The sequence below is a fragment of the Choristoneura fumiferana genome, chromosome 6, assembly GCF_025370935.1.
Source record: "Choristoneura fumiferana chromosome 6, NRCan_CFum_1, whole genome shotgun sequence".
NCBI lineage: Eukaryota > Metazoa > Arthropoda > Insecta > Lepidoptera > Tortricidae > Choristoneura > Choristoneura fumiferana.
This window is the reverse complement of record NC_133477.1, coordinates 6,658,995-6,685,542: the sequence shown is the minus strand read 5'-3', so window position 1 is coordinate 6,685,542 and position 26,548 is coordinate 6,658,995. Positions and strand designations below refer to the sequence as shown.

At 36.9% G+C, this 26,548-nt stretch overlaps 1 protein-coding gene across 1 annotated transcript; it reads left to right on the top strand.

The window, feature by feature from the left end:
* Positions 1-1,015: 1,015 nt before the first annotated feature.
* LOC141428933 (transmembrane protein 178B-like) lies at positions 1,016-26,542 on the top strand. Its single transcript, XM_074089008.1, has 6 exons — positions 1,016-1,235; positions 21,020-21,125; positions 23,132-23,274; positions 24,321-24,418; positions 25,793-25,958; positions 26,439-26,542. Exons 1-6 carry the CDS (start codon positions 1,031-1,033, stop codon positions 26,540-26,542), a joined length of 822 nt encoding a protein of 273 aa, XP_073945109.1. The 5' UTR covers positions 1,016-1,030.
* The last annotated feature ends 6 nt before the right edge of the window (positions 26,543-26,548 follow it).

Below are 26,548 nucleotides of genomic sequence, written 5' to 3'. Positions count from 1 at the left end.
GACATACTCATCAAGTATAAGTAGTAATTACATGCTACTACTGATGTCGTTGTGTTGTCTATTCCGTTGGCTTATGTCTGTGAATGGGCGTGCCTGGACAAAGACTTCCACGAATCTCCATTATAAAGCTACCTTACCTGCCTTTGTTAGTTCATTGATGAAATAATTTGAACAAAGTATTCAAAGCCAAAGTAGTGCTTTCAAAGAGAATCTGGAACGACGAAATGACAGTAAAAATCTTCTTTAATTTTGAGTGATTAATGTTGGAACTTCTTGACTGCATTAATCATGTACATACGAGTACCCAACCTACGTTAACATCACTGTGAACAAAACTTAAAATTTTATTTGGATGCAAACTGATATTACAATATTAAGCGTAGATAAAACAGCATTTTCAACTCAGGATTTCTAGCTGATGCAAGTAACAGTAAAACTTGTTTTCAAAACGTGTTCCTTCTAAATTAGAATTTTATGTTTGACCAGACAAGCTTGCGCAGAACCTGTATCTTGTATCATAGCTGTTAAAGTCTATTGTAGCTTAGCCAAATTTAAAAATAAGAGTATTAAATTAAAACGAGATTAAAGTTGTTCTGATCGAATTGTCCCGAATCATGATCGCCTGTATCCATTCATTTTTAAAAAAGACAACCGTAACGATGTTCGTCAAATTTCAAACATACGAAACCTCATTCATAATTCTGATTTCGTCGAAGAACAATAAAATCTCATCGGTTCCCATTGTATCTATACTATTCACTTTCAAACGCAACCGAAGCGGTGTCGTGGCTGAGAACGGCCTCAAGAATGCGTGGATAAAGGAGCCGGTCGAGGGCCAATTATGATCCTTTTGCCATTGGGCATTGTCGGTCTGTTACGTATAACCTATACTATGACGTTTTAGATTCAAGCAATGAGGATATGATAGCAATCTTATGGAATTTCCGTCCTTTAGATATTTTTTACCTTGAGCCGTTTAGCCATAGATTTTAAGAGGTTTTTTTTCCTTTCCAAGGAGGAGTTATTAGTGATGTTTTCTTTATGTAGCACTGTCATCATCTCAAAGGTGATAATTATTTGTCTCTTTCTGTTGCAGAACTATGCGGGAACGGAGAGTTCGGCAGGCAATCCTCAGGCCCAGGCCATACTAGACAGTCTCAACACGAAATACTACTTCTACACAAGGACGAGGGGACTGTTCAGGATTTGCTACCCAAAGGAGCGTCCTCCCACAGGTTAGTTACTACAAAACACTTACGTCTACTACGTCGGTCAGGAGCAGATTATTTAGGAACCGTAGCATAAGGATTAAAATTACGATCCCAACCATCCTACAGAACTTGCGAATTTGCAACCGGCGCTAAGAAAATTCCAGTGCAAAAAGATGATCTGATAACATGATAATATGAACACGTTAACGTGCGTGAAACTTCCATAGACTACATACAAATAGTAATTGTATTATGTCTGTAATACGAGTATATTCTTTTTCCGCGAGAGAATGGCGAAAAACAAACTCTCAACAATAAAATAAAGTGTATGTTGATGTTGGTTGGATCAGCAGACTAAAACATACAAGTAAACACGTTTTTCTGACATCATTTATTGCGAAGCGAACTCATGTCAGATCATTCCTTGCTTGTGTGTTTACTATTGTTTATCTTTAAGCACTTATTTATTTGACTACACCTCATAATATTAACAATCTTGTTGAATTTACTACCGCAGTCACTGCGATGTTTCTTTTCCTGTCGCTAAGACATCTATATTTGTAAATATCTGTATTTTATTGTACATTGATGATCAAGCGTCTTGAATGTATCTTCTAGATATTTCATTATGGTATCAATCTCCGTGCGGAAAAACTATGCAGGTCTATACATGAAGTGATATAGGATGATTACGATGAATATAATGGACGGTTCTCAAACTGCGCTAATTACTGCGTCCATCAAGAGATAATTATGCATTCCGTAATTCCTAAGAAACCTCACAAAACAATCATCACAGTGCTAACTCTAATTGATCGCCCATGGTAATGATGAGATGAGCCTATTGGAGCGCAAACAAAATTTCACAGCACTATGATTCTAAGATATGAAGATATAGAGCACATAATAGTCTGTTATGTTTTCCAGTGCTATGGTCAGTAGAACAGGTGTGCGGTAAATCGCTAACTGTTGCTAATAAATAAAATAAGCGTAGTGTCCTGAATAGCCGGACCGATTCGTAATTGTGACATTGTGGTGCCAGTGCCATTTTGCGACAAGTTTGTGGAATTGAAACTTGTGGTTAACTCATTAGAGCGTAATCGAAAATACGTTCCGGTTTTGGTTTTTAAAAACTGACTTCATAACGATGAGATCATTTTAGTAAATTAACTGCACCGTATTTCACCCAAAGAGGCGCTTAGAGCGGTTGTTTGCTGAAGCAATTGAGGTCCCGAGATGGTAGATAGGCAGTATGTAAATAACAGAATTTCTCGCGACAAACCGGTGTGAAACGCAGCTATACCACCAGACTCTGCCGTTTTTAAAATTGCAAATAACGAACCCTGAAGACGTCTGTGATTAGGCGAATTTCACTTTCATTCAACTGGCATCGAACATGCCGAAAACCTAAATAATATATATAATAGAAAGCGACTAACGAGTGAATCAGAAACACGACTTAGCATGTGGCGTCCAGAAAAAATAGTCATCATAATTAATAACATTCAATACGTATTTTTAAAGAGATCTCGGCAGTAAATGTTATAGATTAGAGCAGAAGTGCAGAACGCACCACTTTTTATGATTAAAAACCTTGGCGTGGGACGAGATTGAGAGCGCGTTAACGAACCCATGGTTCCGTTTCTGCATCACTGAAGAATGCCATTGTCATTTTTGGTGTGACAAATACAAATCCCAACACCGCAATGCGTGATCTATAAGGATAAGGTTACCAATAATTCTGCTAGTATTTTGCGGTGAAGTATTGCTACATGAACTTTTGTCTGGGTTGAATTGTCAGACCTCGTTTGGTCAGTTTGTCTGGTTGGAAAGCTGGCCCGAGGAACTTAATTATGTCTCATATATTCAGTACGAGTAAGACGCCCCTTAAACTACCAGTGGCCATATTTGCAAGGTTAGCTAGACGCATTTGGGGCATATCGTTTTGTATGCAAAATAGATTCGAAGGTCTAGGTCGTACGTGTGCGTACAACGAATTTCTTTTATTTGTAGATATTTATTGAACACTAATATTTTTTGTTATTTGCAAGTTCGTACTTCAGTTGTATTGATGATATCATTGATTTATGCGTCAAGCGTCAAAGCTTCAGAAGAAACTTTTAATAAAGTTGCAAAAATACACTGATAAAACGATATATTTCAATTATCTTAGACCAAAGGCTTAAATGAAAGACGGCTTGAAACTTTTGCACGCTATATCAGGTTTTATCAACTATCTTTGATAATTAAATACCAGACTTAGTAGACAATACATATAATACTGATGTTTCATATTAAAGTGATCACATCATTTTCCACGTGGGAAATCACACATTGTCCATTCTTAGGACAATTCTAAAGAATTCCAGTGATATGTCACGACTCTTACAGAATATATTGTTCGTTATCTACAATGGTATGTAGTGAACATAAACTACTAACTGCGTGCGAGTGGTACGTGATTCGGTTAGCTCGGCCAGGCTGCACCAAGGCTATAGCTACTTACGAATCACGTTTAGATTGTCATTGCACTGATAATAGTAGAATAGCGACTTACGTCCATTCGACAGAAATCCAAATCATAAAGTATATTTAGTTCGTTCTTCCATTTTTGGATGATTTTTTTCTAAAGCATTAGGTATTACACAATTCCCGTTACAATTTTTGTAAATATGAAACTTGTAGGTTACTCAAAAGACTCATTTAACTTCGTACGACCATTTTACATTAAATATTTCGTGATGAAGACAACAACAGCATGTTCATAGGTTCATAAGAAGTAAAGACAGAATTCTGCGAACAACGAAGTGAAGCCGGATTAAACTACGCCTCGACGTTAAACTAGTTTGCATCAAAAATTTGCTGCTACTTTGTACATATTCTGTATGTCCACGACCAGGCGTAGTTTTAGCTGCCTGACTTTGCCGTACACAGAACTCTGTCCTTACTTAAATCTGGTCTACGACTGCATATTACAGGTACAAATTGGCGTCGCATGTTTCGCTAAATAGCAAATCAAATAGCGATGTCGAAACTCGGTTTGTTAGTTTGTTCTACACAACAGACAATAGCTACGGAACTCCACCCACAGCCAAGCTGATCAGTAGTCGGGGTCACGGCCTTGACTCCTTGCTATTTTGAATCTGTTAGGAATCATCCTTGTGTTATTTTATTTGAGTCATTGTCACAGATTTACCGTAGTACCTAGAAAAAAATAAGTAGTAGCTTGTGTAGACTCGTTGGTATCGTATTCATTTATATAAGTAATGTCGCTTGAACACATATTGGAAGTACAGAATTATGGATGTGTCAGGCCAGGCAGGATTGTGTGGCTGTGGGTATTCTGCTGCTGTCAGATGTTTAATTCATGTTTCTATATTTTGTGTAGATTCTAATAACATATTTATTGACTGGTTGGTTACGTACATAACTTGTACGATATAAATTACTATCAATGCTAATTGTTTTTTCTTCACTATATTCTTTAACGTAGTTGAAATTACAATAATAATTTAATTTACTTTTGTTAATGGACATGAATGACGTCTTCAATCAATTAAAACAAAAACCTAGTTAAAAATTCTACTTCGACAGCTTCAAACCCTGTCCGTTGTCTAAGTACATTACATACCTGTTCAAACGAACGTCCAAACGAACGTTAGAAAACTCTATAATGGTTCTATATAAGTCTGGTTCCGAGACAATAAACTCGACTGCTCAGTTAAGCAAGAACCAGACTTGATCCATACATTAACAAATGAACGAAGCCGATATTTTAACAGTCATGAATCACGCAATCCAATAACTCATACCAGAACAAGTTATCACGCGCGCTAAATTTGTCCAACTATAAGCAATATTTTTTTGTCTTCAATCAGCTGTCGATTTAAGAATTAGCACATGTAGGCCAACATTTAATCTTTGAACTAGACCATTAGGGCAAAAAGCATTTAATTTAGATTGACGGAGATTGTGTGCGCCAGGACCAATACCGCCCCTGCCGTGAAGCAGCAGTGCTTGCATTGTTGTGTTTCGGCGTGGAGAGTAAGACAGCCGGTGAAATTACTGGCACGTGAGGTATCCCTTCTTAGGCCTCTAGGTTGGCAACGCGTCTGCAATACCCCTGGTGTTGCAGATGTTTATGGGCGGTGGTGATCTCTTACCATCAGGAGACCCACTTGCTCGTTTGCCATCCAGTCGTATAAATCGATATAGATCATAGTTGTCGCTCGCGATTATGCACGAGTCGAATCTCGATTACAAATTGTCGACTCACTTTTCTTTCTCGGGAAGCGAAGAATATAATCGCTTTGTATCGTTTTACAGCAAAAACGTTGGTGCTGGGTATCACAGGTGAAATCACCGTTCTACAAACCGAGAGATAACCGGTCCTGAGTGCCACGATGTTCTCATCTCGCTCTGTGTGTAGAAGGGAGATACGCAGCTGAACCTTTTTTTACCGGCGATTACGATAAACATTGAGGCAGTGGAAGGCCGCGGGAGCCCCGAGGCGAAATGCGGTTAGCCAGAACGTTTAAAAGATTCTCTCGAGTTAAATAATTTAAGCGTTACCTCAGAAAGAATAACAATTATTTCGACACTTAATCACACTCATACACATTAATCTGCGCTATTTAGGTTGCGTTAAGTAAAGTCATACCTACTTATTGCAGTACGTTTTGAGCTATTCATTAGTTGTTAAGCATAAGGTCACGCTTCCGCTGTCTTCATTGTCACTGACTTGTTAATTGTTTATGTTACTTGGAACCGGGATAACGTTCATACACTATAGCGCTTTGAGGGCCCTTGTTGAGGTTTTTGGTGTTCCTTAGATAAGCAAAATTTTAACAAACGATTGTATTGGAGTACAGTCAACTGTATTGTAGAAGAAAACGCTTATGTACAGATACCACCATGCATAGTGTGATATGATCTTTGACAGATACAGCAAACAATGTATGCACAGTAAAACACAGATAATTACCGAACAACTGTTGAACGTACAATGAACATTCTTACGTTTGGAATGCTGTCCTAGGCTAATATTCCTTTAACAGATACAATCTGTGAGTCATTTAGTAAGTAATACTTTGTATGGTAATTCGACTGTTGTAGTATAATAGAGTAATAAACATGTTCTCTGATATTTTTATAACGTGTGGGGTTAATCATGGATACTTACGTTTCAAATATCGGTATTGGCCGGATAACCTTTATTAGAATCTAGGTGTGATTGCGATGAAGCCCGTAATAATAGCTGTTATAAAGCTACAAAAATTTGTCACATGTTATGAAACCTCAACCCAGTAGTGTACCGCGACGTAAAATAGTTCTTATTGCAATTATAAAAAGGTGTTATTGTAGTCGACGAGTCACAAGGCTAAGAAAACCGCGAATAGTTCTCAGCGTAGAATAATTACGCGTCATTAACATTGTATTCAATACCGTCCACGTTCAAAATGACGACATGTCAAATGCTCTCGTCACCGCATTGCGTATATATTAAACTATACCTATGTGTATATTTAGTATGCTACTTGTTAACAGTTTCTTTATCCTAAGCAAATCCGGTATTAACATGTCTAGGACAGTACAGGAACTGCAAATTCAAGTAAAAAGCTAAATCTTTCTGGATTTCAATCATCTAATTGTCTGTTTATAGGCTTAGAGCAACGCGGGCTTCCTATCGGAAGGGTGCAGCCTTAGCGGTAGATTACCTTTAAAATAGTTCTGGCGTTTGTTGCGGGGGGAAATGTGCACACAAATGCAGTTCCGCACACTTACATGCAAAAACAAAACTGCCACCTGACTGTAATGACGATGTAAACACATAAACTAAAATACACTAATAATTCGTTTACAGATGACTCAAATGAAAACTCACACAATGACAAGTTCTTCATTGGTGAGAAGTCGGATTTATCGCTTGACCGATCCGAAATTTGTACGGAAGAGCGGACTCGATGTTGGTAAACGAATGCGACAATAATATTGTGATAAAAAGTACGACTTTGTTGTTTAGTAATCAAATAGCAATAATACGATGACAATTTAATTACATGTAAAATGTAACACCATCTTTTTGCAAGCTTGATGTCCGAGATCTCTTTTTACAGCATAAAAGTGAACAATTCGACATTTTTAGCACTGCAGCGTTCACTCGCGCGACTCGATTCGGTCTAGTTTAAAATCCGAGTGCGCCTTGTTTTATATAAAATTCGTATGCCCAGTTGGGCATGTACTTTGACAGAGGGGAACGTGGCGAATGGCTACTCCCTTCCGTAGGAAGACCGCGTAGCTTTAAGGTTTATAGGGAACGTCCGCGCATAGTTTAATATTGCATCTTTTCACACCGTTCACGTTGTATCAGTTGTATGACAACTAGATCATGAAATTCTTCACAATCCACTGAAATCTGATATATCTAACATCGAGAAACACATAAGCAACAGTTAAATTCTAATTACCGATACGCAACAGTTTCTAGTTTTCCTCGCTTCAATTGTTTTACAATTTCAAAGTTAATCTTAATTAACCCCACTAAGTCGTTTAAAACAATAACCCGGTACAAATCAAGGTTATTTTGTTTTACTTCACCAAAATGCAATGTGATGAGCGCTAAAATTACTGCGATTTTCTGAAATTCAACAATTTAGTCTCAAAATTTTAGAGGCATGATGATCTTCTGAGCAAAATTTAAGAAGGTCAACAGGTTTGCCGCTTCCTGTTGTAAACAACCGACGTTTTTTGCGTAGAGGTAGACGCTAATTAGATATTATTGCTTGAATTAATACTCGTATAGTAGTATCTTTGGCTTACTTAATACAGGGTTGTAATTATTAGTGTCTATCGCTATAGCACTAATTGCACATTATAAATAAAGATGGAATATGGAGAAGATTAATAACATAAGATTAATTAGGTATAATTAATCTTTATTTACACAGAGAAAAAAAACATTGACATATTGACAAAGCTATAACAACAGTGACAGGAGAACACGAGAATCTAAGTATGAAATTAAAAAGAATATCAAAATTGTAAACGGCCTGTCAGAACAGAGTACGTAACCTCCTTTATTCTAACAGTAATGACAGTATCATTTTGTAAATTTTGTTTTTGGTAGGATAGAATAATGTACAGGTGTGAATAATGTTTTGCCATCGTATTATGTTGAAAAAGTTTGTATTTATTTTGCTTTCTTAAGTGTTAATTGAAAAAAGCAAAATAAATACGAAAGTATGCGACATAATACGATAGAAAAACATTATTCATTCGATCTGTACCAACATTCCCATGAAGTTATGTCATGAAACGGCCAAGGCATATTTTTACTTAGTATTATGGTGTTTTTCTATTCATACAATATTTTTTCCAAACAATATACGGACAGAGAGTGATGTCATGGCTTGGCTATCATGTGTTTACTTGATTGCGGCATCATGTCAAGCAAACAGCTTTAATACCCGTAATTATTGGATTATTATGAAAATTAGCTTTATGTATACTGCTTATCTGTTTAGAACAGATTAGCTCTTTGTTTATGTATAAACGCCCTCCTGGACATGGTCCTTGGCCCTTTTGATTTTGAGAGATATATAGTCGTCTAAGTAAATTTACCGCAGCTTGTGCTAAACGTAAACGTAGATTATAAGTTATATCGTATATTCGCTTATATCGTAGCTTGTACATTTGTGTCCAATATGATGTTACAACAACCCGTATCATTGACTTATTTAAGATAATATTGAAAGTTAATTTTTAATGAATTTTTACATATTTGATACACAGGGTAAATAGATACATTGAGACGGAAAACATTTCAAAAGAACATCAAATAGTAGGTATAAAGAACAAAGTATGGACTCGTAATGTATCTACTTAGTCATGACATGAGAGTACATTGTAGGCAGGATATACGAAACGTTTTTACTAAAACCATTAAATTCCAATTTTATTAATTAAAGACAAAATTAATTGGTTGTTTTCGACGTCCTAAGCGCTTTGTCTTCATAATACCGTTACCTCCAGACGCACGAAAGTGACTAAACGCCTAATTTTATGTACCTACACGTAGTTCCGTAATGTTGTTTTTTAGACAGATAACAATGCATTGTTCCTGTGTTACTCGGAGCGACAATAGCTGCAATTAATGATGCATACTCGTATGATGAACGAAAAATATCGTGGCATTGTAGATTTCGCAAATGGCAGCGAAACTTCGCTTATACTCGTAGCTAGTGTTGTAATGTAAGCGACCGGCGTACCGTGAAAGAATGTTGACCGATTCCTAACATAAACATGAACCTAGTTGGTTGCTGATAGAATGCCTAAGTAGACCTATCAGACCTAAGGTAGGTGAGGTACGTAGGTACACTAAGTTTTCATAGGGCTTAGGGACTTTTCGTTACCTACTGAGTTTTATATGTGTGTAAGAATGAGCAGGGCATTCGGCTTGAACTCGTGGATCTGTAGGTATATCTTTATGAAATAAGATTAACAACGAATTATGATTATCTCGTGACTTGTTTGACCTGCCGTTTATAAAGTACCTATAATCAAGTGTCGCCATCGCCATAGTGTCGGCAATAAGAAGATGACTATGCATGCCGTCACCTTCTTTATTTACTAATACCTTATTTATTTGTTATTGCCAATGAATTTGCGTTTAATGTACGACTGAATATTATTATAGAATATATTATAGAATGAACGAAAATAAAGCACGACATATATCCGATCGTAAATTATAGTCGGGTACATTAAACACACCCGCTAATGGCACAAAATTAAAGATTAGAACTAATGAGACAGCGATCAGCAACTCGGACGCTTACCTTATTCGTTTCCTTCCGGAAAACAAGCACTGATAGGTACCAGGAATCAATGTAAAAAGTAATCATTCTACTATAAATAAATATTAAGTTGATACAAAATTACTTTGTAAAGCATAATCAATCATAATCATATTATCAGTTTACTTCCAGTGGCATGCGTGATGCGTGCACTCCGTCCAATCCCGTTGCTTGACCGCTCGTGTCGGCTTGCTGCGAGTCACACACCACTTGCTTGTATAGTTGTACACCCAGATTAGACAAAAAATAACAGGTATCTGGCATGCAGATGCCTGTTCCAGAGAACCTGGTTTAATGGCTGACAAGCCTTAAGCTTGACACGATTTGATTGTCAGGAGCATGAATGCACGCAAAGGGAATCGTAAAGTTCTTCCAAGCAATGCAAACCAAAATGTAGATAAAGATGACATTATACCTTTTCTATAGTAGTATTTTGTTCGGTAAGCTATGCCAATTGTCAGAATACCGAAGTGTCTCAAGACTCAAGACAGCCTGTGAAACTTATCGTGTTGTTGGTAATAACTTAAGGAACTGAGACGTAGTCCCATACGGTGGGCCTCGTTAGAAGGTTTAGGGTTACCCAAAGGGCAACTTAAAGAGCCCTGAGCCTTTAACGTAGTACTATTATTTATTTTATGTGCCCTTGCTTGAAGTATCTTCGAGAGATCGAATCATAATGAGGAGACCCGTGGAACAACTAAAATTACCCAAGTAAAGGTTCAGTTAAGGTTCTCAAGAAACATTGGTAGGCATCCTGTAAGATGGTTGGACGATATGTTAAAGATCACATGAAACCATAGGCCATAGGTTGGTAGTATAAAAGCGATCATCTTAGAGATACTTGGGGATGAGGTTAGTCCAGCTTACGGTGGATGTCTTCCAGCTATTATGATGACGATGACCGGTAAGAAACAATTGTTTGGCTGTCATTTGCACGTAACCCGATTAGGTAATATTTTCCTTTTTTCGGGGCTCTTTTCTCTTATTGTACCTTATATAATACAACATCTTCAACTTACTATGTAAACACGGTTTTTAATTTCCTTACGCAATTGAATTTGCATTATTCAACGACATTTAAATAAACATTACTAAATTAATTTTGTGCGTAAGAAGTTTTTAATAACACCGAACAGGACACTTTAATTGCTATACGAGTTTACTGTAAACTGTACCTAAATGTGAACGTCGACTGGTTTGCGACTTTTGAGATGTTTCAATTGGATTTTTTACAGTTTAGTTTTTATAAATCGTTTAGTTTTTTTGACAATTCCTCTTGAACAAAACAATAAATTGCTTAGTATGTTTTTCTTATATCTTTATCTATTTTTACACTATTTTATATTAGCTTCATCTATAAATTGTAGTTGTTCATTGTTACTTTACCATTTTCTATCCTTTTTGCGTCTTTGAGTGCAGAAGTTAATCTTAATCCATGTGTCTTGACTCTTGGTCACGCTAACCCGATTACGTACCAAAGAACGCGTGACGCGTTTTTACTCACAATTTCCATTTTGGCAGATTACAGTATCACGATTCACTTGTTTTTCAACTGTATTCACATAAGACCGTACCTAGTCGTGGTTCATATTTATGGATAGACACGAAGTCTTGCTCCTCGTTTTGGTTGGTATTTTACTTTCTTTAAACGGCATAGTCGTGATGTTTGGCAAACTAAGCAGCTACTGCTTTTTGCTGGTACCTAAGTTTGGCGTGCTAAAAAAGTCATTCGTCGCACGGGTTGACGAGGCGTGTAATGTTGTTAGGAGGTAACGCCCATTGTATATCGAATTTAGCTTTAAAAATTGACGGATGGTAATGTTGGGTTCTTCACATCGGAGAAATATGCAAATAACTCGACGAGCGGTGGCTTCTTATAGCTACTACTTCTTATACACTATCGAGTGGAGGTAACTACGGACAAAATAATCTAGTAGTTCATAAACGAAAACAATAAAATTACAAGGCAGGCCGCATCGAGAGATACCATCCTGCACGTTCTTGAGTTCATCCGGACTTTTGCAACAGTTCGCTTTGGTGTTGCAATAGAAGATAAAATTGAACATTAAAATAACACATCACTTAAATATTTGCAACACTCGTAACATAGTTAAAGAACAACTTATAAATAATAATATTGTAATCTTAGATTGTACTGTAGCACCGAAGTAGTTAGAAGGATAAAAAGTCTGTCCGCCCGCGATTTTTTTACAGCTCCGTGATGATTTTTTTTGGTCTGCTTTCGTTTAATATTTTTTAATGTAGGTACTTTTCGAAATCCCCGTTGCTTCTATAACTCGGTCTTTAACCTTATTAAAATATTTACGATCAACAATTTTCTTGAAACTTTCAGCTTCTTTGCTGTGATTGGCCATTTACTGAAATGCCCTGTTTAAATTGACTCCCCATGGAAATCAGTTTCCGAAAAATAACAAACTAAATAAATATGTAAGTGGTGGTTTTAACTGCTCTATATAAATCAATGAAAACACAACGAGTGCACTCTTCGCGTGATGGATTGCTTACTAACTCAAAAAGACAATTGTCATTTTCTACAACACGGAAGAGCTCATCGTATTGTACCTTTCCTCTGATTCTACGTGTATTTTGGTTTTAGGGTAGTACAAATTATACTGAAAATAAAATAACAGCTTACTAACTTCAGGTATTTCTATCGCAGAGTGCCCTATCACTATGTAGGTAGGTATTTACTAGCTCATGTCATGACTTAGCTCTCGTGGAAGGGTAAAAAGTAACTTAGTACTCTATTTCCTTGGGAATTTCGGAAAATTTCCTTATTCCTTGTCTACGTTTCAGATTTCCACGTGCAAGGGTATGGAGTCGTTGATGAGTTATTCAGTGAGTCAGATGTTTTTCTTCCTGACTTTTTACACTATTCCGTTCACGAGTAGGTGCTTAACTGAAAGTTTGAGCACTCAGTTCTGTTCTGTAGTAATCTGTCCAATTCTTATATTGTTGTTGCTTAACGCGTCTTCGCCTCCCGTAGAAATATATCCAAAGAAAAGTATTTTTTTATCCCACCCGAATTTCGAAAAATTCCTTCTTAGCGCAACCGTATTGATATCAAAATTTTGACAAATTTCAAGTCTTTAGCTCTAGTTGTTTTGTTTATGCTGTATATATTATATGTCAGTCACGCAAGTCACTCTTTTATAGGTACATACATATAATTTCACAAGTAATGTGGTAAAATCTGCACACTTGATCGTAAAAAAGCCATCAAATCTTTAAGTAGGTTTTAGAGCACCTAAACCACGCCCCTACATTCCAAACAGCATACCGCAGTGGGTAAATTAACACCTGTTGGCCTTCTAAGGTACATTGGAAAATGGTGAAAGTGAAACGGGTAATACGCGGGAAAAGTGAGCCGTAGAAATGCTGGATCAGCCATTTTGAATTTTCTTTCCTGTCGTTTCTTTTACTGCTAAAGCTTGTAAAATACAGCTCTAGGCGTTATTAGACAAGAGTTAAAACCGGGCACGTAGCTTTACATTTACCTACTTGCCGCTAATTACCGCGTAGCTTTCGCAGATACTTAATAACAGTGAGCAAAGTCATAAAATCTAAGTGTCATGCAAGACTAAATAATTTTGGCGTCAATGATACGATTTGTATAAAAATTTAGAGTAGAAATAACGGTCGGCTTCACAGTAATCGTTTCCGACATCGCGCAGTTTATGAAGCGTGGGGAACTATGACTGGGTAGTTTGTAGCTGCAGCAATATTAGAGAGCAATAATGTATAGCCGTAATAGTCTGAGATCCCGTCTTAAAACTTTGTACTTATATGTCTGTCCTAAAAAAACGACTTAAATAAAAGGTTAAACAAGGGGTTATATATTTATTTATTTTTCTTAATTTACTTTTGTAATCTTTTCTTTTTTTTTGTCATCGCGAATGTAAGCAGTTTTTCTCACGATGTTTTTCTTCGCAATAAATATCAAGGATTAATTTCGCACATAATCCCAAAAAACTCAAAGGTGGTCAAGCCTGTACTCGAATCCATGATGGCCTGCTTGAGAAGCCGTGGGTCAAACCACTGGGCTACCATAACTTCGAGTATCAAAAATAATTACGAAAAAGCACATGTGAAAGATTTGCTGGACAACCAGCCATGTGGAGTAGTAGTACCTACGGAACCATATGTAACCTATTATTCAAGGGGTATGATTTTATTGATCTCCTAATAAATGCGTTTTCGGCGACCTAATAAATAATATTTGTTCCTAAAATAGTAGATCTGTCACCTAAATTGAATTCACCAAATAATATTAAAACGGTTACCTAAATATTATTTAAAAATTACTCGGAAATAATTGACCATCAAATAATTATATTGGGTTCCAAAATAATAGATGTGTCACTAAAACTGAATCACCAAACAATATAGAAATGGCTTCCTAAAAATTAATTATAATCACTGGAAAATAATATTGATCATCAAATAATTGAACTGAAATTTGACGATAATGATATACAAAGAATGAAATAATAATAATAATACCTTCTCACAAATTACACCAATTGACCCAGCCCCGAACTACGCAAAGTTTGTTCTATTGGTGCTAAACAACGGGCAGTCATACATACATATATGTATACATACATAAATACATACAAACATCCAAGACTCAAGTACCTACTTCAAACATTTATATTCATCATACAAGTATTAGCAAAAAAAGGTTCACCCTTGCTTCGCTCGCTCGGCTCGCGCACTGAGGGTCGCAGTTCTACCTAACACTCCTCCTCGCTTCGCTCGTCGTCGTACCTAACCAGACCTGCCTTAGTAGAATAGGTAGACGCATCGAATTAAGGAACTGATCTATTTATTAGGTGACAGATCTATTATTTTGGTGATCGAATTTTGATGATCAAACTATAATTTAGGATACAGGTTTACATTAATACTCAGAGATAGATTTGATTAATTTGATGACCAATATATTTCTTAGGGATATATATAATAATTAGGGTATCGCAGTTTAGGGACAAATCTAGATTTAAGTGTAATGCCTATGCTTGCATGCAATAAGTATTATAAATAGAATAATGGAATAGAATGTAACAGTCACAAATTGATTTGTAAAATGTAACACCATCTTAGTACGGTCAGCGTCAGAAGTAGCTGCACGCTTTGTAGTTTGTCGCTTTTCAGCCACGTAGGTACATAACGCCATGCAAGTGATAAATGTATTGATGCGACAGAGTAATAGAGTGACCAGCTGCTTTTGATGCTGACTGTACATGCAGACTATAACTATGGAGGAGCGGTGCCTCCTGACACAGGCTTTATAAAGCTTAAAAGGAGGCTACAGCCATTAAACAATGTTATGTACAAATTGTTATTGAAAATAAAGTTTTTTTTTAAGTGACAGAAAATATAGTTCCCTTATTCAAGTCACATTTCGATGAAAGAACAGAGAAGTACAGAATTTTACGGTCGGACCTTACTCTGCAAACAACGATATGTTAATGAAAGTCCATAAACAAGTGAATGTCCATGGCGCGATGCATTAACGCGCATTCACGGCGGTCCGTCTTATTAATGCCCATTCTGCGTGCGATTTCCTATTGTTTTAGAGGTGTTATTATAAACTTTATGTAACTCTTACATAACGTAAAACGAGGAAGTTGTATGTATATAAATGTAAAATTAGTTGGTACGCAAGGCTCGGGGCTGCATCAAAATGCAGCAAAAAAACAATTTTTTTCGTTTGATCGATAGTCGGACGGCTTTCACCGCGTGCCATAAATTTATGCTGTAATAATTTCTCCTGATGTAACCCCTAATTGCAATGAAAGTAGGGTTTTGCTCGCTCTTTAAGTTTCTAGGGTCTTGAGGAATATTCTTTTCGATAATAGGCAACAAGTTTCAGTAGCTCATGCTTTTAATGCAGTCATTGTTTAGGAGAAAGCTCCCATTAAAATTAATTATTTGCTTAAAGGCTTGTCACTCTTCTCATTCACGTTAATGGCTATAAAGCCACACAAAAGAGTCTGTTCTAAGTAAATCAAATTAGAAGTTACTTGTTTATTTAAGTAAATAGCGCTTCTAATCGCATTGGCTAACTGCAGCCTGCACCGAGCAGGTGATTCGCAACAAGGACGTCCAAAGCAACTTTCTCTCAACGCCTACGGCTGGCTGAAATGTCTTGTAGACCGGGTTACCTATATCGTCGCTTATCATATTTGGCAACGGTCCAAAATCGAACGTGGAGCGGTTTTTGAATCATGCATTCCTGGTCGTATCAGGTCTGATACATGCTTTCACGTCTGGCGTCATCAGATTTTCACGTTTACTTAAAACATGCGTGCGAACATGTTGTTGTGCAGACAGACCTTTTAAAATAAATATCATTTATATATTTCAGGACCACAATCCCACAGATGTGTTAGTAGCAATTTAAAAAACTACTACGAGTACCTACTAATTTTCACTTCATTATTCATTCATTCATGAATATTGTTTCTGTCATCATTCAGTTCATTACACTTAATTCAAGACTATTTTTAGGGATTTAATTTGGTTAAGAGTCTTAAGTCGTACTTCACTCTTGTGAAGGACTGATTGGCATGCCACTAAAATGATTTAAGTATAGATTAGGTATTCATGAAGTCTGCTGTGAAAATATTTAGGCCCCTTGTCGTTTACAGTAAGTACAATGTTGTGTAGGTACCGTGTAGGTAGGACAATGCCACTGTGCGCTGTGTATTAAAATGATTGCTCATTGAATATTCATTTTGCAGAAATTGTTTTGTGACAAGGCAAGCACCAATGAAAACTGCACTCTACACCAAATGCTCTACTTGGTTGGTTGTGAGTAGTCAACAACAGTTCGACTCGTAAACATATTGTTTCTAAATGTTAGCAAACGTATTGACCTTTAGATGAAAGTTAGTGTTGTAATACTTCTATTTCTAAATTATATTCTATTTTTCAGCATGTGTTAATACATCACTTCGAACATACAACTCTGTCTGTAATTTGGTGCATCATATTCGATTATTTACTATTTATATTTTAGAGATAGTATCGACTATTTATCACGTATCATCATTAAATTGAATAACAGTGACATCATTGGTTACATCATTACTACAATACAGCTTATTTATTTCTTTTACCGGTACCTACGTGTTGCATGTTTGCACGAGACACCGTATCACTTTACAATTTTTTTCTAACGAAATTGAAACATGATCGCGCTTTTGCAGTCGAGTCACTATTCGCTTCGCTCACACTCTTAAGATTACTAACATCAGAAAGAGATGCAATCAATTGATGCTATTTAAAGTGGCATCCGATTGTGGGAACTAGGAACAGGTTTCAACATTATCTCGTTTTAATTGTTGGCGTAATTTTTTTGAACCATCTGTGTTGAGCCAACAAACGACACATTAACTGTAGGTTTTTGGAATGACGTTTTGCTCCTTCAGTCAACCTTCATGGCAATTTATTTTATGATCGGGTTTCCCGAGCATTTACAACACTTTTGTAATGGATATGGAGACATTTTCCTCTGTTGATGTAACACAGGGACATCATCACATCGATAAACATCTTTATGACTTGTAATTGTTCAGTAACATCCACTGATTTGTTGAGTTTCTCCTTGCAGCATTTCTGCTGTGACCGATGTCCATTTCCGTTTAAAGAACATTCATTCTTATAAGAAACATAGAATATTGCTGACATGTGAATTTGGTAACTAAATTTTGTATACATTTAAAAGTAGGTAATTAAGGTAAATGTAATGTTAAACATAAATTACTTATATTTAAAATTACTTTAACATACTTTTATTTAATAGCTGCGAGTAAACAATTGAGTTGATGCCAAATATATCTCACCATCCTGATTTCTCGATGGCAAAATCACAGCTGTTATCTGCAATACGCTAGAACAATAGGCCTCGTCTCGTCTCCGGTGTGCGCATTGTGGCCATTGTGGGTTCTTCCTGGTTCAATGAGCATCTATTCGCGTAGGCTCTAAGTTCCGTGGATCAAGGTTGCATATGTTTCAATAATTAGAGTGGGATCTATACAATGAATGAATTAAGTATAATTTATCAATGTATCTTATAACATCTTTACATCTGGAATGCCTGTCACGTTGAATTAAATTTTTCGTATCTTTCGCTCTCGTGTTAAAAAATCATATACGATAATTGAACCCACATTAATGCTACTAATTACTAATACGATATAAGAGGAATAATATTTTAATTCGAAAAAAAAAAGTTTTGTATGGAAGTTGAACCACAAGAAGACTTCATTTCCTAGAAAACATTGTTTTTTTTTTCGAATTTCAATGTTTTTCCACTTGGGTATATATTGTGTTAGTAATCAGTAGCCTTAATGTGAGTTGAAATTTCGTAGAGGATTTTCTTAACGCCATCTTTTTTTTTCATCATCTATTTCCCTATTGGTCACGGCATCACGCGTCCTGGATCGATTTCGCTAATCCTTTTTTTGTTGTTTGCTATTGTCAGGAGAAGGTTCATATAAAAGAAGATTTAGAAAATAAAATAAAAAAACTTCACCGGGGGCGAAGCCGCGGGCACCAGCTAGTGTATTTAGTCTACATTTACATACCTACGCTAGATTAGATTAGATTTTCTGTCCAGAACAGCTGTAAATGCCTGCAGTCAGCTTTCAACATTTTGAAGTGGTCGAGAAATTTAGACCGCACTTGCTATTTGTATGCAAATAGTAAGATAAGTTACTGTTATTGTCAGTAATTATAATCTAGTTCCTACATAGTGAAATCACATAGTTAAATTTAATAGCCCGAATTAGGTACTAATGGTATTTTTTTTAAACTAGCTTTTGTTTACAATTTTGATGAATAGGATGCCGAACTTATTTAGCCCGCGGTTAAAAAGCCTATCTATTTATATTTTATGAAGTAAATCATTGTCATTCTAGTTAAAACAGTTTTACATAACGCCTAAATCGCAACCGATCATGTTTCGTGGAACAAAGTACTTGGCCCACAGTCCCATTTTTGTGGCTTAAATTCGTTAGTTTCTGTATTTGAATCACGTTTGGTCACCATTGTCTATCGGTGCACGCGCGTGGTATTTGCACAACAGTGTCTCCTCTAGGGTTACCACATATCGTGAATGTGGAATACAGAAATGACACAAATCCTTGTTACTCTATCTTGTATTAGTGACTATGATTTATTTATTAGCTATTATTTATTAGCTAGGTGAAGTAGGCAGGTATGTATGCTAGAATTGTAGTGTGGAGTTTAGTGAGATACAATTTGTCGTTCTTTTTGTGACTACGCACCTCACTTTCAAATCATTACATATAGGTATAAGTATTAGTTACTACTTAATGCCGTGGTGGCCTAGTGGTTTGACCTATCGCCTCTCAAGCAGAGGGTCGTGGATTCGAACCTTGGCTCGAACCTCTGAGTTTTTCGAAATTCATGTGCGGAATTAGATTTGAAATTTACCACGAGCATTGCGGTGAAGGAAAACATCGTGAGGAAATCTGCACAAACCTGCGAAGCGATTCAATGGTGCGTGCGAAGTTCCCAATCCGCACTGGGCCCGCTTGGGAACTATGGCCCAAGCTCTCTTGTTCGAGAGGAGGCCTGTGCCCAGCAGTGGGACGTTTATAGGCTGGGATGATGACTAATGCTGAAACGATGTATGATTATTTTATTGTGCTGACCGCGAATCACTCAACTATCATCATTTCCGGCTCATTATACGTCCCACTGGGCTCAGGCCTCCACACGGAATGAGAAAGCTTTTTGTAGTTCTCATCCATCCCATGCGAGCCCACATATAACCCTCTGTTTGACAGGCTAGTGCAGCTTTTTACCCGACTGCCCGAAGGAGGGTTATTTACGTAAATTTCTAGAACATGAATAATGATTAATACTCATTAAACAGTTCGCTGCATGTTTGATAGCCCTGAGCGACCGAATTCTTCAGTAACAGGACGTTAACGGGGCCTCCTGTAGTAAATATTCTGTGATCTGGTTTCGCAATCAATGACTAACTCATATTTGTAACATTATACACCCAGTATGTTAAGTGAAACAATAAGCGAGAAGACTTACGTATACTCCTGTCTATAATTGTTTAAGTACCTACCCACCTGGATAGAAATGACGTTCAGTTTCTTAGCCACTAATGTTCGTTATATAAAAGACAAATTAATACCTTATGAAATAGTAGGTATTACCGGAATAATTGAGAGTAGATCATACATACATTAGAAAAGTTTAGACTCGCTTTAGCGAGTCTCTAATTTTTGATTGAAGGAGGATCACGAAGAATTAATATTAAGTAACTATGCTTTTTTATGAATGACATATTCGTAGTACGAATAATAGTATTCATAAGCAATACCTACTTTTATGAGAATAATAACTAACATCCAAAGCTGGTACGCCGTGAATCGAGTCTAAATGATGAAGGTGCATTTTATAATGACGTCAACCGATTACGCATAAGATTACCGAAAGTTGATTCATTCAGGATTTTCTTAGGTACTTTTAGAATAAGTAATGAACTTAAGACGGTGTTTAATATTCATACAAGGTATCTTAAAATAACTCCGGAAATCATGCCTGTGGTTGAGCAAGTTCAACTAAATAAGAACTTATTAAAAGTTCAAGAATTTTAACAGAGATTGACAAATGTTTCACATTCAACCCAATCATGTTAAACTCAAAGTCAATGTTGAGCCAAAAGCATAAACACCTAAGACTAGGTGGGCCGCAAAACCTAATCTCAAAGAAGACAAACTTGTTGCAACAATGGGAACATATCTCTGACGTTGATTTCATCTTTTATTCTTGCCCTAACCTGAAATCAATTTGAGTCTCACCTGTATTTGCGATGCTCCACATCCATCGGTGGTAGGTAAAGGTGGTGTTAGTTATCAAGCTTTTCTTTTGTTACAGTTGAAATCTACCTGTCGCCCGTGGAGACGCACTGCAGCAATGTGGACTACTTCATTCCTGACGAGAACAACGAGACAAAGGGTCTCTCCGACGATGCGATGAACAGGTACAGCTAATTGAATTTTCACTTATTTAACAATTTTCAAATAACTTAATTGATTTGCTTTATCTAGTGTAGCTTGTCTGGCATTTCGGAGTAGTTAACTACTAGACCGAATATAAAGAATAATCGTTAATATCCAATTCCAACTTCTTATCTCAACTGCTAACTGAGTAGGCCGTCAATGACATACAGCGTGTGTTTTTGATACTACCTCAAACTGTAACCAGACGAAGATTTAAGTGCTGTGAACCGATATAAAAACAAATTGTTGACTGCAGCAACGCATTAGTACAATAATTTGATACGAGAGAGAAGCGTTCTGTGACAGCAGTCACGTCAACAAGTGCGATGTTTTGAATAAAAAAAAGTAGTATCACGTAGTGATACATTGCGTGCTAATTAATTTTGTAAGGAAAATAATAAGTTTTAATTTTACGTGGACAGAGTCGCGGGTTACAGGCTAGTAGTGAAATAAACGGTTGTAGTAAAACACATCTCTTGTAAGTATAAGTAAACCGGCAAAGTACGTGTTGGACCATGAACCTGAGCCACTTGGGAACAAAAAAATAAATGCCTCTTATTCCCTATCTCGCGGGAATTGCGACAACTCCCATCTTAGTGCACCTTTCTTATCCCCAAGGAATGTATTTATTACTTCTCTGGATCAGCTAGTCAATAAATATTTAAAAAATCCCTCCTGGCTTTAGTGCACCTCTATGAACTTTAATGACTTGAATAGGTATATCTGTCAAATGAAAGTCACTCATTCTAGTGGTTTAAGCTGTGCGTTGTTTGTCAGTTAGTCATTCAGGAAAGTCACTCTTTAATAGATCTACTTCCATTTAGTAGTCTCTATGTCTATCTCTCTAAACGAGAATGCATATAGAGTATACTATACTGCCCTCCTTCCTAAGACATGAGGCGGATAATAAGAAAAAACAATGGCATAAAAATCGTTAAAAGAAGTTAAACTAAAAGAAAAGAAAGCATGCTCACCCGCGACCTTATGATAGTAAAGCTTATGTAAAATATGCGTGTTCATGCAGTTCCTCCACCTCCACACTGTAAGAACACACACAAATCACACAAACCCATCTATCACCACCACCACACCACACTGACACGTTTCGAACTCAACCAGAGCTCATCTTCAGAGCAACACAAACGTAGCCATGCTAGCAGATGTTAGATAAAATGAGCAAAGAAATTATTTTATAGTTCATTGATATAGGTCCATACCTCCGCAAAGTAACGCCTGATTCAATAAATTATTCAATGATTTTTTTCCAAGATCACGCGTTTTGCCATTAGAGGGCAGTATAATAAGTACTCGAACAAATCAATATTTCATCTGGTTTATAGTACTTGTATATTACTCGTAACTGTTACTGGCGTAGCTCAAGTGAATATTAGTTATGCAAAGCACAGTGAAGGCATTCCACGGCCCATGTCAGTTGTAATTGCCGCCCAGAGGCATAACGGTGCCGCTTGTTCCGTCTGCATTGGCATTAATCAACTCCGTAGAAACTGTACTAATGGCGTGAAAATAAAGATTTCGCGGTGTTACGCGAAATTCACTGATAATTAATTGAACGAGGATTTACTCACCACAGAGCCATTTATAAACGGAAGAGAAATATTTAGATATTAGCCTTTATCTGTGGCTTCGCTCGCGTAAGCCGTAATATCGGGTAATTGAAATGAAATTCCCTGATTTTACAAATTTTCCCAGATAATTCCTAAAAATTACTGAAAAATACTATTATTACTTACTGTTACTATACTAATATTAAGCTTTAAAAGCAATGTGATATTATCACTCATCGATCTTTATCCCCTTGACATTATTAGGTTTGAACCAAAATTTGCACTTGGCTGGGTTTTTACTGCGCCAATGGAATCGCTTATAAACATAAAGGAGATATGTCATTCTTCCCAAACGAAAGGAAGGAATTAATTGAGTATCTTATAGGCATTTAAATAATTCATTTTTTGTCATCACGTTCCAGGCTGCACATGGCACGTTCCACCGTAGCTCTGTTCATCGTAGCCTTCTTCTCTCTGTTCGTGGCCTTCTGGACCGGCGTCGTCGGCTGCTGGAAACGCAGCCCTGGAAACATCACTGCTACCGCCATACTGATGCTCGTTACTTGTGAGTATTCGGCCGACATTTGATACTATTAACATTTGACTCCCAGAGACCGCCTACGGTTGGACCATAGGAGATCTAATGTTGGGTTAAGCTATATGAATGCAAAATTGTATACAACAATTTAATAATTATATGTATAATTCATGTCGTATAATGAGGTTAAAAAAGGAGGCAGCTTTGAGTAGAGAGAAGTGGAGAAGTCATTCATCGGCTACACCGACTAGAGTGTAACTCTTAGATAAGAAAGATATATATAATATGGTCACGTGGTTGGTTATAATGACTTTTGGGTGTTTTTTTTTCGCGTTATTGCAAGGTTTTAAATGGCAATTGTAAGATAATCTTTCGTGTGCGAGTTCGGCTCGCACTTTGTCTGTTTTCCTAATATTTATGGGACTGAGACGGTCTATTCTACTCGAACTGCACAATAAAGGACACACCAAGCATAAGGGATAAAATTCAGTATTAAATAATCATCATTAGCTCTCTGAAATTTAAGACGCCGAATTTTGGGCTTTATTGACTAAGGAAACCTCTATAATTTTATTTAGAAATCGTAGAAACTTGTAATCAATGGGCAATGAAATATGTGCTGTTTCCTTTAAACTACACTATTAACTTTCTTCGATTAACTTTTAATTAGAAATTGAAACAGATTTCTTATTGGTAGAGGTAATTGGAATTCTAGGGAGTGCTTTCTAAACAGTGGGTTAGCTAAATGAACCCACCTGTCTTTATCAAGATTAGGAATTATTTGAACATGGTTTCTATTAATATTGTCCATCAATTTTCCTATTGGCGATCCAGGATATAGGCACTGAAGTAAATGTAGAAAGCGACCTTTGCGGAAAATAGCTATTAGATGCTTATAGTAGACTATTTATTACCATACTAGCTTTTGACCGCGGCTTCATCCGCGTGGAATTCGGTTATCGCGCGACTATAACTTTATAATTACGTGTTGTTTTTGATTTAATGATATGTACAAGGTATTTCATTGATTGACTGAATATTTGGTGTAAATAAAGGCTTTTGTACGATTCCAGGTTTATTGGCAGCCGGAGCAATGGCGTTATGGCATGGAGTTGAGTTTTACGAAAAGGAGAAGGTCGTCGGTGAGGAGTATTACCAGCAGTGGCCGAATGTAAGTTTTTTAAAAATACCGATATAGAATAGAATCTAAGTAAAATAATGAATATTCAGATATATTCCTACATTTAAGCTCTAATGCTTAGTTAAATTGTAACGTTCAATGGAGCAGCATTTTCAACATTGTAGCTTTCTCCAAGACGAGCAGTAAACGAACATTGTTTGAACGAAATTATGTAAGATCATAAATTTGATATTTGGTATGGCTCAGCAGATCCGTGAGCATTGGGATTATATGCAGGTGTATAAGCACATCGTGGAACCGATCGCCGACTCTGGGGAAGACAGAAAATACAAAGACATATGAGCCTATAGTTTTGTCGACGTTGTAAGAGATGTGATTTAGGTCCCTTCCCAAAATTTGAGCAGTAGATTAAATCCTTTGGCAGCTACTTAATTGAAAGGGTATTACAGCAAATTTAGTGCGTAAATTTTTTATAACACCGTCGACCCGAAACAGGTACTAAAAGACAACTCATCGATATGGTACGACTGGTCGTACATCCTCGCGTGGCTGGCCGTCGGCGTTTCCTTCGCCAGCTCCATTCTTTTCTTCTCGGCCGCCATTTGCCTGAGCAAGGAGAAACAGCGGGAACAACAGAATAACGTGCAGTACATTATGCCAGGTCAGCCGCCATCTTGAGTCGGCCATTTTGACGGCTACTAACGCTTCACGGTTACGGAATTTCTTTTTCAGATTTCTCGGGTTGTGTCACGTTCGATCTTTATTTATGTACTGTTTTTATGTTTATAATATTAATATTTATTTATACCACCCCTAAATACTTATGGTATTTTATTTACTTATCTATTTAAAATATCCACGGACTAAACAGGCGTGAAACTTAGGGATGACATTTTGCCGTTTAGTTTATAAGTGCGTGCGTAAGTAAGTGAAACTAACAAAATGCTTTTCTCTTTCTTTTCATGTATCTATGAAACTTGGCTACTGCGTATAACGGACGGAAACGACCAATCCATAAATGCATTATCAATAATTGCGCTATTTCTTAATATCTGGTTTACGCCAAACGCAATACTAACACGCTTACAAAACGACCGGGGTTAACATACGGTGTTGTATATACTCGACATAACAACCACTAAAACTCTTTCAACTCTTCAACGTGTACATAACTAAACAATCTGTCAAACTGAACACATAATATAACAAACAAATCTTCAAACCAACAAAAACCTTACACATCCAAACTCAAATAAAACAAACCACATCTGACAACAAACTACAACACTCTTACACCAATTTTGTACTCTACAAACAAACGACAATCGTTCTATTCCCAAACGCACTCAATAAAAAAAACAAATGCCATATGACATTTGTTACACTTAAACATCGCTAAACCAGATATTGCGAGATAACGCGCGCGTGTGGTACGACTGGTCCTACATGGTCGCGTGGTGCGGCGTGGGGCTCTCGCTGCTGTCCGCCATTTTGTTCTCCTCCGCCGCCATTTGCTTGCGCGGCGAGCGTGAGCGGGAAGAGGCGCTTAACATGCAGTATCTCATGCCGGGTAACGCTTCTCATTTAGATTAAGCCATACGAGTATTAATGAAGACTACACTACTGGTATAGACTTTTTCCAATCGCATAGCTTTGTTCTCAAAGCTGCTTTTACGATACCTACTCAATTTTATTATCAGCGGCAGTGCGATCTCCATTAATGAAAGTTCAATCATGTTAACATAAGAGAACCTAGATCAAGTATGTTAAAATAGTTACCATCATCACTAAAGACATTCATACAAACACAAACACATCGATATTCTGTTGTAAATATTCATTTCAAACGGGATGCCAAATTTTGCTTCGGTTACGCATGGTGGAATTGGTTTTTGTACAAAATACATAATTATTCGATTATTTCGACGTTAAAATTGTTTAAGATAAATTTTCACTATGTATCATTGTCACAAATTGTTTTTTTTATTAGACTTACTATCCTCCTTATATCTATATTTCGCATACTAATTCGAAACTAATCACATTCCAGTGTACCCACAAAAGCAGCAGTACGCGTATGCAGGCTACCCGCCGCCGCAGGCCTACCCCGGCCCCTACTACCACGGCTCGCAATACGGGCCCTACAACTACTGAGCATGC